General features: G+C 40.5%; 1 protein-coding gene across 2 annotated transcripts; it reads right to left on the bottom strand.

Annotated features, from left to right (window-relative positions):
- Positions 1-868: 868 nt before the first annotated feature.
- Positions 869-15,985, bottom strand: LOC310801807 (calmodulin-1). 2 transcript variants are annotated; one of them, XM_083665960.1, is made up of 6 exons: positions 15,816-15,985; positions 7,031-7,061; positions 6,501-6,644; positions 5,249-5,355; positions 3,125-3,260; positions 869-2,619 (listed from the first exon to the last, which is right to left on the bottom strand). In XM_083665960.1, the coding sequence occupies exons 3-6, from the start codon at positions 6,568-6,570 to the stop codon at positions 2,591-2,593; spliced, it is 342 nt and encodes a 113-aa protein (XP_083522086.1). In that variant the 5' UTR covers positions 6,571-6,644; positions 7,031-7,061; positions 15,816-15,985; the 3' UTR covers positions 869-2,590. The 2 variants fall into 2 exon arrangements, with proteins under 2 accessions (XP_083522086.1, XP_083522085.1); XM_083665959.1 differs by having other exon boundaries at positions 15,820-15,985.
- Between the last annotated feature and the right edge of the window lie 180 nt (positions 15,986-16,165).

Here is a 16,165-nt window from a genome sequence, read left to right as displayed (position 1 = left end):
TACTGGCAGAGATAACTAGGGGAATTGAAGACAATTAAAAACCCAGCCTTCGTGTCACGCAGCAATCACGCTGCGCTGCCATGCTTGTGTCTTATTTGGGTGAAGCATCTCAGAAGTAATACTTCAGTACATTTCTGATTAGTTTGAAACAGTGACAGATGCAGTATATTCAGAGACAGATACAGTACATATACATGGGATGTATAGTGCCTTCAGTAAGTCTTCATCTCCTGGACTTTTTCCACATTTTGTTCTGTTACAACCTGACTTTAAAATAGATTTAACAGATGTTTTTTCATCACTGATCTACTCAAAATACCCCATAATATCAAAGTGAAAAATGAAATATTTACAAATTAATTAAAAATGAAAGCCTGAAATGTCTTGAGTCAAAGTATTCACCCCTGACACTAAAATGTGCTCAGTGCAAAAAAGTCATCAACAAGTCACTCAATAAGTTGAATTCAGTCCATCTTAATGCAATAATAGTTCATGTGATTTTGGAATTAATATCTTTTTTTATTTTATTTATTTTTTTATAGGATCTCTGATTTGCATAGGAATGTAACAACAAAATGTGGATAAAGTCCAGGGGGTGAATACTTACTGAAGGCACTGTATATGAAATCAATCAATCTTCCCCATCTTTATCAACAGTATGCCATATCACTGACATCACTGGTCAGTTGGCTACAAATTTTATCAAATAAATTTCATACCAAATACAATGAGCAGATTACTAGATGCGGTACTGTAGAAGGTGGGCCGAGGCCACAGCACTGTGCAAACACTCGTTATACAAATGCAAGTCGCTCAATGTCAAAGGAAACTTCTCAGAAAAGGCACAATAACACAAGTAGACAGTTAATGAAGTTCAGTCAATTTATTTATTAATGGAAAACATTAATATTTCACATCTTTAAACGTGTACGCTACCTCCAGAGGTTTAACAGTCCCGAACCATGTATTTTCAAAACACCTGAATCACGGGTAGCCAGTAAAAGCTGCTCAAAAACTAAGCAAAGGCTACATTTAGAGTTCTGAGGAAGTTCAATATTTTAGTAATGTACCTCTGATAGTTTTACTTCATTCCATTAACCGTTTGTAACATATTCTAACCAACCCTCTATATTCCATTGCTAAACCCCCCCAATTCATCTTAATCTGAAACTCCTTTTCTTCACTCACTTGGATTCTGTCACTCCCTGACAAAAGAAATATAGTTGTGGTTATATACTCTGTTCAGTAGAATAGTAAGCGGTGCACAGATACAAGTTTGGATCACTTGACTACAATGTGAGGATTGGACACATCAACAGGAACAAGAGACAAATGAGTTGTTCTAGCAGGAGCAACGACAGCAAATTTGTATTAATTTTTTTATTGTATTTTTTTTTACTTTAAAATATACAGTTTACCCCTAAGTGCAAATATAGGTTTCACTGTATATTGTATGTAAATATTTAGATATGTATTTATAATATCTTCTAATTTAATACGAGTCATCTTACAAGGAGGTTGAGGCTTTTGGAGTATTATGGCACATTTCAAAACCAAGGATAAAACATGTCACAGGTCATACTATATCAACAATAGGCAATGCAAAGTTAACGATACACTGATATATATTTTTGTGACTAAGGATTTAATTTATACATTAATATTTGATAACATACATTTAAAAAGCATAACATTTATATTTGTATCAGAATATCTGTTAGCAGATTAATATCTTTACAGCAAAGTGTTATCATAATCAACATCCTGAAGCTGTACAACTAGGTACTCCTCCACCTTGGGTCAGTGCTGCTGTGAAATTAAAAGCCATGTTTCCGAACAAAAGACAACAGCCCGCCCAGACAAAAGAAAATAAATAAAAAACAAAACCAACCAGTGCTTTTCAATTAACTCCTCACAGACGCTCAAGGACAGAAGAATGCTCTTCTCAACCCATCACCAATACAACTTCCTCCACTGAAACTCTTTCATCAACCGTTAGTGACACGTATTTTACAAATATATATATAGCTATATATTTATGTATATACCTCCAGTGTGTACACAATCCACAATCTCCGTTGGGATCACAACCACCTTGTTGTGACATGCAACTGTCACAGAAGGGGTGCATGCAAGAAGAAGAATTTTACCAAATTTAGTGTTAGAAATTAGCACTGTAATTTTGGAGTGACGCTGTCAAATTGTTTTCAGGGCGTGAAATGACTTTAAGAGCGTTTCTCAGCAAGAAAGAGACAGCCATCTCGGCATGGGTTCTTATCCTTCTGCCCCTTCAGTTCCTCTTACCTCAAATTTAGTCAAGATCTGGGAGACTCACCAGGCTCTGTCTAGAGGAAGGGTCTCAGCCTTGTTAAAAGCTTGGTCCATCAACTTCTATTGGGATTCTGCAGTTATTCTTTATAACAGATACCTCAGAAGTAAGGTGGATTTTTTTTTGGAACCACAATTACAGAGCTTTGTACATTGAATAATTTTAGGTTTTGGTTTTGATTATTGTTTAGTTATTTCTTAAAGACAGAGTGATCTTAGGAGGACAAGCAATGTAAGAGAGAGAAATGTGTGAGAGCACACTTCACTTGGCAGTCATCATCTGGACAAACTCTGCAATGAAGAACAAAACAGGGAAAAGTATTTACAATCAATGTGATGATAGCAACATGGAGTGAAGAGTAAAATTAAGAATCCTAACTGCTTTTTAAGGTATACTCAGCAATATGACCACGTAAAGTGGGAAGACTTCAGAGATGTTTTAACTTCACCAGAGCAAGATGTTTAGCTTGTTAGGGATTCTAGAGGTAGCCATGTGTCAAAAAGGCTGGCAAGTTAATGATCTTGCTTTGCACAATTTTTTTTTTTTTTTTGCTGGTAGTTGCCCCATCAATTCATGGCTGTGTCATATCACTGAGTTGGTATGCAGATCTGTCGGGAAGCAGGTGGAAGCAATACGAGAGTACTTAATAGCCACCTGATGGAAACACCATAGTGCTAACACCCATCTTGCTTCCTTCATCTGCAAGAAGTAGGGACAACCGGACAGGGCTAGAGCTCGTTGTCGAATCGTGCTGGAGAATCAAATAATCTAGCAGAGAGGAGAAGAGCATCTCACCCTCGTAGTTGACCTGCCCATCTCCGTCGATGTCAGCCTCGCGGATCATCTCGTCCACCTCCTCGTCCGTTAGCTTCTCCCCCAGGTTGGTCATAACGTGCCGCAGCTCTGCTGCACTGATGTAGCCATTACCATCCTACAGGGGTCAGCAGAGAGGAAAGGGTTTATCTGGGGGCAGTTCTGAGTCTAAAGCAGTGTTCTTAAATCCTGGTTCTGTGGACACACACTATGGGGCAGGCTTTCATTCTAGGTCCATACTAACTCATCAACAAACCCATGAAGAGGCATGTTTGCACTGGGCTGGAACAAAAGCCTACATATCCTGTGGGTCTCCAGGGAAGGACTGAAGAACACCTCTGCTCTGATGTGACAGAGCCATAGACGAAGGAATATCCCCAGTGGGCTGCTTAATCAGTGATGGTACAATGTTTTTATAACGTCAGAGATACAAATGTAGGCTACTGCACAGAACTGTCACAAATACGCTACACAATAAGGAATCATGTTTGGTCAACACAGTACATTTGTCATGACTGTTCAGTAGCATCACACTCCTCTCTGGAGTGAGCCCTGCTGGGTCTGACTGGTCTCCTGGCACAAGAACATGGCCCATGCTGTGTCTGTGCCAGACCCACAGATAATCATGTCTCTGGTCTGTCTAGTCACCCAGCTTGGCCCCGTTTTATCTCTGGCTCTGCTAAACTCCGGAGCCGCATTGGGAGGTGACAAACTCAGCAGGGGAATGCTGTAAACTCACTGGCACCCTAGCTGGCATAACAATGGTAAACAAATCATGGGCACGCCGTTGACATGGACTTCAGTGAGGAGTTCTTTGCTAAAAGCAATGAAAGGACTGCAATATAGACTGGGTCCATGACAGCGGAGGTTCTTGGGGGGGCAGTTAGACAAATATGGGCTACATGTTACACAATCATAACCCTTTTGAAAGGATGCAAATGACAAACATATATGTAGCCTAAATATTAAGGATGGACACACACACACACACACTAAAAGGGGGTTGTATTGTTCCAGACTGCGGGAAGCAATAAGCAATATAAGCCCAGTCAATGGGCACTCCCTATTAGCTTGTGACTCAAGATTACGGCACTGCAAAAAGCCCCTGCGGCTAACTTTATACTCCACTCGCTGTCAACAAACAAAGCCATCCTCTCAGCAACACAGTTAAAGAGACATGAGGACGACGACAAACAGTGGATTACACAACAGTGGCAGAGGCACGGACAAGAGCACAAAGTGGTCCATCATATTCTCCACATCTAAAAAAAAAACGGATTCTCATAAACATTGGTTATAGTTGTTCAGCCCAACCAAACACAATGTCAAAATATTATATCACAGAGCTCTACAGTGCAAGTGTTTGGCTCGAATTTGTGCCTAGACTTGTGAGGGTAAAACATTATTTAGCAGCACATTTTGGAGTGCAACTTGATGCTTACAAAATTAACTAAATGTGTGCTTGCAGTAAAGCAAGTGTGTATTCGCGCACAGAGACGCATGCAAGGAAATGTAGCGAATAGCTGCATTATGAAAACAGATGCATATTTCGTGGCCGATTCGCAATTGCACTATTGTCCCGCATATTTTCGGCTGCCTGTAAGCCCTTAACACTTGTCACTGAAATTAGAAGGGATCAGTTGAGAGCAGTCATCTCAAACAACATCGTGTTTGTTGAAGAGACCTGGATGAGACAGCTGGTTACCGTTCAGGCGGGTACAATGCTGAACTTTGCATATAGAAATGTAATGAATGGAGCATACAAGATTCATTAGGCCGACTGTGTATGTAGAGGCATTGTTGTACAATGTTGTGGCTGTTCTCCTGTTATGCAAGTTAATGTTAATGTCAACAACAGAAATGTTTTTTTTGTGTCTCATCAATGGAATTAGTTGAGAACTTTAAAATAGAGTGTGTCCCACTGAGACCAAGGTCTCTTTTTCAGGGGAGCCCGGCTTACATTGAAATACATTACATTAAAATGACATTGCATTACATTACATTAGCCTACATTACAAACAATTTGCCAAAGACTGAAGACTTCTTCCCCCCCCCCCCCCTCCCCAGTGGTTGGGGGGCAACTTCTACATATTTGCGCTTCCATACCTTGTCAAAGACTCTGAAGGCTTCTCTGATCTCTTCCTCACTGTCTGTGTCCTTCATCTTTCTCGCCATCATGGTGAGGAACTCAGGGAAGTCAATCGTCCCGTTACCTTTAGACAAAACGGGAGAGTTATGGGTAAAAGGAAACATGGAACATTTCATCCACATACTTCAACTAGAAAAATAAGTTTCAGAAGAAACTTTGTGTGATCTTATTTTGGTTGTGGAAATGGTTTAAAAGATGGTTTGGACGACATAGATTTGCTGGGTAGTTGAAAGAAAGTGATGAGAAAGTTCGATGGACCAATGGATAAAAGATGGTCAGAGGGTAACATATAGGCAGACTGATGAAAGGTTAGATGAAAAAATGTACAGATGAGAGGGGAGGGATAGATCAATAAAATGAAGAGTTTCATAAGTATTGATGGATAAGTATGGATAGGGTAGTAAGAGGGTAGGGTAGCCATATAGATGAGAAGGTTAGATTTACAATGCCCTGCATACGTAATGGGACAGTGAAGCATTTTTTTCTTTCCTTTGGCTCTACATTCCAAAAGATTGGATTTTAAATAAATATCACGATGAGGTTAAAGTATAGATTCTCAGCTTCTATTTGATGGGTGACTATGCATAAAAAGTGGTGTAATTTCTGAATGGTGGAACCAATATGTACACAAATACCATCAAATAAAACCTGAAAAAATCTCTACTTTAACCTTGTCTCTCCTTTAACCATGAGGTAGATAGATATATAGTTGAGGGTTTGATAGATGAGAGAAGTTCATATACAGTGCCCTGCTTAAGTAATGGGACAGTGAAGCATTTTTTCCTTCTTTTGGCCCTATACTCCAAAAGTTTAGATTTGAAATCAAACAACTACCATGAGATCAAAGTAGAGATGCTCAGCTTTTATTTTGAGGGTGTGTGTGTGTGTATATACACTGTCCCAACTTCAATGTAGCAAATAACTTAAATCCAGATAATATCTGTTTTCATGTATGGCTTTCACTTCACAGGCAAAAAATACCGCTTAGTGTTTTTTTCAATAGCAGCTATTCTAAACGTGACTGCTCAAGGGAAATGAGCAACAATGTTTTGGCTGAAGTGCAAAAGCTCCGTAAACAGTTGCATCACTTGAAACGCAGCATAACTCATAAGCTATTAGGTTGCTATTAGCAACACCAATGGTTGCACTCTGGAGCCCTGAATCAAGGAAATAGTTCTAAGATACAGCCAGTGTGTGTCAGTCTCTTACCATCTGCGTCCACCTCGTTGATCATGTCCTGTAGTTCTGCCTCTGTGGGGTTCTGACCCAGGGAACGCATGACGGTGCCAAGCTCCTTGGTGGTGATGGTGCCATCGCCGTCCTTGTCAAACAGTGAGAACGCCTCCTTGAACTCTGATCAGACACACAGGGGACAGGCAGCTAGGCATTAGCACAGACGCTATAGACGGCTAATGGTTGCAGTACATGTCAATGTCCAGACTGACACAACATGAGAAATGGACTGGTGAGAAGCCTCCAGATCAGTGCAGATGGAGGACAAAGGAAAGGATGAAGGAAGACACTTAAGATAATTGAGATGGACCCATTGCAAAGGTAACCATTACCATGAGAGTTCTCCACTACCCCACGCCTCAAATTTACATTTTTCAAGAGCTCTCTTGGTGAGTCTGAGTAAGCACACAACACAGAATCATCACCTAGCAACTAAAGTTACTTCTTGACTTAAAATCCTGTGATTGGGCATGTCTTCACAATTCTGGGTTGGGGTTAGTACTCACCAGCAATCTGCTCCTCGGTCAGTTGGTCAGCCTGTATGAAACGAGAGGACACAAGAGTGAATTTTGGAGTCACTGTTCAGTCTGAGATGTACATGAGGGAAAATGGGGCTTCTAAGGACAATACCCTATGTGGTGCTATCATTTACTGTTGCAAACAAAGACACGGCAGGATTATTATCAGGTGCCAATCACCCACTGATTTGTCTCTAACCAAAGAAACCTAGTTCTTTAGGGTTCATATACAGTGCATTCGGAAAGTATTCAGACCCCTTCTGCAGAGAAGAATGGGAGAAACTCCCCAAATACAGGTGTGCCAAGCTTGTAATGTCATAGGCAACAAGACTTGAGGCTGTAATCGCTGCCAAAGGTGCTTCAACAAAGTACTGAGTAAAGGGTCTGAATACTTATGTAAATGTGATATTTCAATGTTTTATTGTTAATAAATTAGCAAACATTTCTAAAAATCTGTTTTCACTTTGTCATTATGGGGTATTGAGTATAGACTGATGAGGAAAAAAATGAATTGAACCCATTTTAGAATAAGGCTGTAACAACAAAATGTGGAAAAAGTGAAGGGGTCTGAATACTTTCTGAATGCACTGTAGACATGAGAAAGCCAAGTCACTTTTTCAAGCACTTGATTGTAATTTTCAAGAACCTCAAATTTATGAATCAATTTCTCCGCCCAACATGCATTATCATTTATATATTTATTTATTTTTAAAAAGTAGTGACTACACAGATGGATGGATGCCGATTCATGTATCGGCAGGTTAGAATTCGTTTTAAAGCAAGCACACATTATGTCCATGTACCGGTTCTATTATCACACTCGCGATGTGAAATGTTCATTGCTGTTGTTTAAAACGAAAGCGATCTTTGGGAGCCATCAACAGCGAAAGTCAACATGTGTGTCATCTCCCTCATTATTACCGCACGTTGTTCATCTACACCACCACAACAGCGGCATAACAAAACTAAAGTGATCATCTCTCTCGCAAAAACTCAGCTGAAATGATATAACAGGATAATTATATTTGAACTCTGGCTGGGCGACGACAAAAAAAAGTGATTCCGTAACCTTTAATATGTGCTGGCTGTTACCGTGATAGTTAGTTTTCTGTCCTGCATCCCCGCTCAACAACAATTTAATTTGATATATCTGTTTTTCTTCGGCTCTTCGTAAGGATACACACACGGCAGCGGCGAGAGCGGAGGAGAAGCGATCTTTTCCCTTGTTGCTATTGTGTTGGTAGATCTAACGTGCCTTCCAGTTTGTCATCCTAACTGTCCAACCTTTCCCCCCCCCCCCAAAACATTTTATAAGTTGCTAGTTCTGTCTACTATTGACTTGAACAGGCTTTAGCTCCGGTGCTGACTTTGAATAGTTTGACAATCAATTTCTCAATAATTTGCTGGATTAAATGAATTAATCTGTTTACAGTCAGCGCATACAATTCTAGGCCAATGCCTTTAGAGAAATGAATGGCTTCTTAATCAATTTACTGTAGACTGCTCTAGTATCATATATAAAAACAGATTTATGGCTTTATACAAAGACGATTGATAATCAACACTTTTATCGTGAAGCCTTGTGCCACCTACACAGCCTGTGTTGCTCAAAGGTCCTAGATCTATATATATATATTTTTTTTTATAGATCTTGCCTATTTTTGATTGTCTGGTATTGCCTTAAGACATTTTGAACCCTCTCGTTTCTTCAGGCTTCACACCTAAGCAGAACATGCCCTTCAAACTTCAGAGCATTATTTAATGTAATGCATGATAATTATTGTTATGACCAATGTGAAAAATACCTTGTGAGAACATTCTTGGCCATATAGCCCTCCTACCCCCCCCCCGAAAGTAAAAGGTTAGGAATAGGCATAATAATCGATCAATAAATAATCAAAAGACTTTGTAAGAATTGTATAGCACACTCCACACAGGAATGCAATGCGCATGCAAATAAAAGCAGTTAATACAAAAGGTACATGAGGCAAAACACAAGACATGACAACACAGAGTAAAAGAAAAAAACATAATAGTGGACTAATGAGACTAATGCAAAACAAATTGGATAGACCAAGATAAAATAAATGAAAATGTGAAGAAAAAAAAAAAAGGAAAAAAAAGAATAAAAAAATCACTGTAAATCGCCTAAATGGTTTTAATCTGATCCTAAAACAGTGGATGAGGGCAACCTCTACTTTGAGGCCTCAATTCTTCCTCCCGATTGCCAAGGTCTTATCAGGCCTGTCTGAGTCAGTCAACACGCACACTTTGGGCTGAGGAAGTGTGATGAGGGACGGGTATAAATACATCGCAGCCTGAAATACCCACACCTGCTATAATTAGTGGGGCGGTAACAGGGTCGTCAATGTAGCACACTGCATATTACCACCTCTTTGTAGCATGTGTTTTTAACCAACGTGGGCATTTGACTCGTCATATGTACACCAATTGTTGCTTGAGATGGTGTGTGTGTGTGTGGTTGTGTGCACGCTGCACTTCCATTCTTGTGATGGTCAAAAATACCTAGCTAGGTGACAGGGCTCATTTCAGGGGACAGGTTATATGCAGTTTTATTTCACCTTTATTCTAATCCTTCATCCACTTGGTAACATGGCTAACCAAATCAGTATCGGACGCTGATATTACCTTTGATGGCTACAATGTCTGACCTGACTCTGATCGGGCGGGAAGAAGTGGTGACAGGTCTCAAAATTAACTTTTTCACTCTGTGAAACGTTTTCTAGTTTAAGAGAACCCCAAAAATGTTTTAGGAGCATCCCTTCAAAACAGGGGAGTAAACAACACTACAGATAAGTGTAGTAGATCTCTAAAGGCCTGCTACATATGAGGGGTGAGTTAAATTAATGACAGCAGAATTACAGAAAAGCAAAGTGTAAAATTCAAATCGTCTGATACTGACAATCTACATTTGTGGCCATATGGGCTGCGCCCCCCCCCCCCCCCCCCCCCCATCACTTTCACTTCTGTGTGCATGTAAACCAGCACTAAACTGGATTGCCTGCACCATCTCTTAAACATGTGATTTTTTCCCCCTTACAATTGGACTTTTTACAGAGATGCCTTATGAAGTTCAGGCATAAACCCTATATTGTGATTTTTGTTGTGCAAAACATCTTATAAAATGTCATAGGAGGAACAACAAACAATCCTGTGTGAGTTTCTACCGGTCTCCTCTGCCTCTCCGTCAATCTAACGGGGCGTTTTCTTAAACAGAAACATACAATCTCCTTTACCCCCTACATTACCTAACCAATCAAAAACTTCAGTTTGACATTTAAGAAGGAGGCAATTCATGTCAGAGAACGCATCTACAGCAGTACCATCTCTGCATGTCATTTTCTAAAGATGGTCCCAGTCGCACTTTTACTCCCAAATAAATATTCCAGGTCGTACTGCCAAATATTTGGTCGCAATTTAGAGCCCTGGGTGGCGGTGTTGCTGTCTTGGTAAAAAACTGTTTTGTCGTCTGTATTCAATTCCTCTACTATACCCAGGCAATTTGAATGCCTTGTGTTAAGTGTGTGTCTAGGTAATGCCACTACTTTGACAGTGATAGACCCCCCCCCCCCCCCCCATCACCTCTCCTCTGCTGAAACTTGTGCTTTCGATGAACTTGCTGAATTGTTCCCATTCTATGCATCAGAAATGTTAATTATGGGCGATCTCAACCTTGATTGGTTGGCGCACATCTCAGACAAGCTTAAATATGTATGTCGAGATCTAAACTTGACAGTTAATGTCCAAGCCCACGTGGCCTAATTTGAAAAACCCATTCATTGACAAATAGATGCCAGAAATATATATCGAGTGGCATTTTTGTAAATGATATCAGTGATCAATGCCCCATTGTGTGTGTCAGAGACACTACACTGCCAAAGTCTAATCTCTGTATGCTTTTCCAAGAGAAACTGAGATTGTTATGTACAGGGATTTCTACATGAACTGCATTTAATGTTTAATGACTTACCCAGTATTTCCTATATTCCTGATGCTAGCACTCCATTTTCCCCTCCATGTTTATTTCTGTGGCAAACAAGCATGCTCCAGTTAAAAGGTTGAGAATTAAGGATAGAGCAAATCCCTGGTTCGCTCCTGAGCTTTGAATTAAATCAAGGAAAGAAACCTAGCCTGGGCCCAGGTTTTAATGTCTGATTTAGCCACTGATTGGCTATCCTTCAGACAGCTCAGAAATAGATGTACTGCCATGATTAAGAAGGCTAAATCAAGTTACTATTTAAATACTCTCTGATTCTGGTGGTGACCCAACTACATTTTGGAAAGCAGTTATAAAAAAAAAAAATTAAAGAAAAAAAAAGAAAAAAAAACCATCACTGAAAGGCAGTAGTTCTTCTCCCCCTCTACAAGTTTTATCCAATATTAACATAATTATGGATTTAAAAAAAAAAAAAAGAAAAAGAAAAAAAAGAATGACGCCTTCAACCAACATTTTATTGGCCTGGCTTGGTTGATCCCCGATCAGACTGACAGTTGTCCCACTGGCTAACAATGGCCCTAAATTCTCCATCCATTGTGTTTCTACCAGGGAAGTGTTTGATGATTTGTGTTAGATTGATGTTAAAAAGTCTACAGGGTTTTTTTTACATGCTTGATCCATATCTCCTGCAGCTCTCTACCCTTTCAATATCTGAACCTCCAGCTCACATTTTTAACATGACCATTCTCTCTGATATCATTCCAATGTGTGGAAGGCAGCCAATGTACTCCCTCTTCATAAGGGGAGTGATCCCAGCGACTTACTACCACCCTCTCTCAAGGCTCTCGCGTAGCAATTCTCAGATGCGGTCCTTTTTATCAATACATTTTAAATGAGAACCATACAGGTTTGGACATAGCAACATATCTGCTGCATTTGTGAGAGTTTTTTGTACAGAAATAAGTCCTACTTCACCTTTGATAATAGGAAGAAGATTGTTCAGGCAACGCTCCTCCCTGACCTCGACTATGGTGATGGTAAAATGATTTTTAAAATAAGTATTGTTTAAATGCTTTTGTTATGTCAGAGTAACAACAACGTAGAACAAACTCATGTTTGGAAGTTCACTTTTCAAAGTAAGGAGGAAAAAAAGGACTGGCTAGGTGTGTATCGTCAGCAGTTGACTTACTACAGCCTATCTAGCCAATCAACATCGCAACTGGTTGCGAGCTACCCGTTCAACAATATCCCATTTCACCGATAATTTACTTGACTCACTAAAATCATAGCATACCCGATATTGACTGGTAGAGAATTCATATTTAGAGAAAATTTCCTGGTTAAAATCTGCTGACATCTAACAGAAGGAATATGAAGTTTAACTTATTGCTTGCTATTAGCTTAGCTAGCTGTCGTTTCCTACTGTCTACGTGGCGAATTGGAGAATGTGCAACTGTTGTGATTTGTGGTGTCAGAAGTCACAGCTATTTACACAATGCTATAATATACACTCACCGGCCACCTTATTAGGTACACCTGTTCAACTGCAACTGCTTCCCGCAATTCTAGGTCAATGTAAGCGCTCGCTAAGTGACACATGGCTATAGTTCAACTTCTCAATGGTGTAGAAACTTGAATTCTTGCTTCAGCATCAGCAATAGGCTGCTGTTTAGAAGCCAATCACTAGATGCACCAGTACAACTTTTTCATTGCTGATAACAATTACAAGTACTGAACTTTGAGCATTGGACGACAGAGCACCGATCCGATAAAGGGCTCTTTGTATAAGCTGTGTGTGTTAGATGGGCTATGCTTGGCATCATTCGTGGCATCGTTTTAAAAATAGTAAACACCATGCTAAAGCTGGGGAACTTTAAGTTATTTATTAAAGACCACCATTTTTTCTGTAATTCCAGACTGCAGACCAAACATACTTGGAGTTCTGACAGCTGTTGAAAAACGGTGAATGTCAGCTTTCTAACCATGCCAAATGTGTCTCAACTCCCGATATTAAGAAAGAAGAAGAAGCCAGTTGCAGTAGGAGTGTTACTAAATACTGATTTGGAGAAATCGACTCCCGAAGTTTACTCCATTTTTGAGGCAACAGCTATCGCATTATTTTAGCTAATGAGTTTGTCCGCTTGACTTTAGCTAAACTGTAATGCAAGACAGACGGTTAGCTAGCCAGTGAGTTTACTTTGGTGCAGTTGCTCTATCCACCTCATCATAAAAAAGGCATGAAAAGTATATACACATTATGATTTAGCCTTTAAAAACAATGACAAATGGATAGAAAACAACTTGTTTATTTTTAGCCTAGCAACAAGAATCACGTCTTTTCCGTGTGTGAAGTGAAACACGTATGATGTAGTGGTTTACCTTCAAATCTGTCTCAAATCAGGTTCCTTTTCAGTCACCTTTAGACAAATGACACCTTGGAAGGATAGTGACTTTGGAGACAGAGGCAACAGGCAGCTACATCTGGATTGAGGCACAGCCATTGTTGTTATTGTTGTCACCGCACTCATGCCATCTCAGCTGTGCAGCAGTCTAACTACACACGTTTGGCGAGTTTTAACTGCAGTTCGTCTCATCAGATCGGTTAATAGCATTCCCCATCTGATTCCTTATCCATCATTTTAGGACAATATCAGAAACCTACGGAGAAGCCTGGTATCGGATCGGTGCATCTCTACAAATCACATTTTTCTAAAAAAAACAACAACAACTTAATCAATTTAGGATCGAAGGAAGGGAAGGATGTTTTCCTTTCCTTGGAGATGCCTTGAATATGCATGTCCTTGGCATCTTGTTGACTGACCATTGCCCTTGGTGATGGAGTTGAATTCCAGCCCAGATGGAAGATTTACAGTAGATTTACAGTAAGTCCCACAAACGGGAAAGTACCTATGGGTGGTCACAACACACAACACTCAGCCAACAGGTGAGGTAGTGCAGGCTCTGTAAAGGCTGGCATCATGGCTCTGGGACATCTTTTTCAAGCCATGTTCTCAACGTACATACAATTATTATTTTCCCCCATTGGAGTTAGTCTTTAACAAACCAAAACATCAAAACCATATCATCACTGTTAGCCCAGGGTGGCAGTACTGTGCTTCACCTCTGAGTGGAGAGGGGCAACAAGCACACTACAGAGTATTCTGTCCATACTGAAGGGTACGGAAGCAAGCAGTGGCTCAGATTAGAATACAGTGCAGTCCTGTTTTGAGCATGGTACAAAGCTGCAGTGTGCGTCAAGCACCAATGGCTCAGAAAACAGTGTTGGCTTTGAGTTTCACAAAGATCCAGACACACCACTGGGCATGTGATGCACTGCAAAAGTGATAAATCACAGGATTTCATATGCCGTTTTGATTTAAGACATCATTTTGGGGTAGCACATTGAGGGGGTAGCTATAGGACAATGCAGGCTGTTTCTTGGCAGATGGCAAGCTCCTCTATAGATTTTAAATTCTGTCCGTCTAATCATTTGACGCAGAACACAAACATGAATTCTACATACTCCCTCCTATCCACAAAAAAATACTGTAATTATGGAGAGATAAAGCAGGCAGGAGGACAAGCCTTCATCCTCACGCAAACACGAGGCCGTTTTTAGAAGTGGCATTCCTATATTGTAAAGCATGCACTGCGGATCCCGTGTCAGCCTATTGCACCAACCATGATTTTGTTCAATGCAGGGGGAAGGGAGGAGTGTGGTAGAGAGAGAGAGAGAGAGAGAGAAGAGGGGGGCGAGGAAGGAGGGGTGGCAAGGAGGATCATTCACGAACAGAAGACTGCGGTTCAATGTGGTGGTGCAATGGGTGCAATACGCAACAGCACCATGGCATAAAAAGAAAGGCCGTGCCAAATATCGAGTGGCAATTTGAAAGCTGAGAATTTCAATTTGCGCAAGGACGTGGGGTGCCCAAGCATTGCTATTTAAAGTATATCAACACATGTCATTGAAAATATGGCAGCAGAGAAAATTCGCTTGTCTCAGCTCGCAACACCGGATCCCCATGCCTTCGTATGACCACATTCATCGGTATTCGTGCAAAAGACCCATTGCCACATTTGCTCAAGTCTATCTAGTTTGGGCTGTGGAACATTATTACGGCGTCCACTAAAACAGGTTGTAGATTTATCGAGTTCAGTCACTTGGCGATGGGGTTTGGTTATTTTTACACCATGCTGCGCTGCTCTTACCACACCAAAGCCCACTCTCTCCATTCTACGCTAACCCTGAGTTGAGAGCAGAGTGAAAGCAATGAGCTTAACGTGTAAAATAGCTCTGCTGGCTACTTAACTAGAGATAATCATAGATACGCGACTGAAAAAAAAACGCCCATTATTGTGTGCGCTGTTCAATGCAAATGGTGCCATTTACAACGGAGCGATTTTCTTGGACGTATCAACAGTTGACAAAGCTGACCGACAAACTTTGTCGAAACTTTAGCCAGTTGATAGGCGGCTGATAATAATTCACTTCCATCACCATATGTCATAGCTAATGGGTACGATGACTGACAGCAAACTTAGTAACCTACTACTCCTGTCCATTCTTTGTCCACAACAACGCACCGGCGCGACACAAAGTTAAGCTAACTAGTTGTACAGCTAACTGCTGTACAATGTGGAACTTAGCTAACTAAATAATCAAGTCAAGCTCAAACGACTGTCGTTCAAGAGTTAACTAGTTATCATTTGATAGTACTGGGTATATCATTGGGCAAGGCGTTTTCAGCGAGCTAAGGCTAATGTTAGCTAAGGCTAGCTGATGAAATAAATGTAATTGTTGTTGCGATGCGTTACTTACCATTTTTCTCGTTGAATCTACAAACACCTTGGAAATTATGAATAAATAAATGAGCAACGTTCCCTAGGTAGCTGTGTTTTTTAAGTTGGCTAAATGTGGTAAATTTGTTATCTTTGGCTAGAAAGAGTCCGCTTCAGTGAAGTTGCCCGGAAACCTCGTTACTGCCGGTGCGGCTTCAGTTGCACTATATCGCTCCGCGAAATGACATCATTAACCCCCCCCCGCCCCCCCCCAACCTGCTGAATAAGAAAAACCGCACAACACAAATGCAGCAAAATGTAATAATTAATTTACTCTGTATTGACCGCTGCACTAACTGAAATAGCCAAAAACGTCTTCTGCAAGT

This window comes from Argentina silus (genome assembly GCF_951799395.1).
Source record: "Argentina silus genome assembly, chromosome: 3".
Classification (NCBI taxonomy): domain Eukaryota; kingdom Metazoa; phylum Chordata; class Actinopteri; order Argentiniformes; family Argentinidae; genus Argentina; species Argentina silus.
The sequence above is the reverse complement of the archived record's forward strand: the minus strand, read 5'-3'. Positions and strand labels throughout refer to the sequence as shown.

Excerpts from the sequence above, each read along its gene's own strand:
- LOC310801807 (XM_083665959.1), bottom strand. Across the intron at positions 3,261-5,248 it reads CCTTCAGAGTCTTTGACAAG|GATGGTAATGGCTACATCAG; the intron begins GTATGGAAGCGC and ends TGACCCCTGTAG. Across the intron at positions 2,620-3,124 it reads TGGGCAGGTCAACTACGAGG|AGTTTGTCCAGATGATGACT; the intron begins GTGAGATGCTCT and ends TCTTCATTGCAG.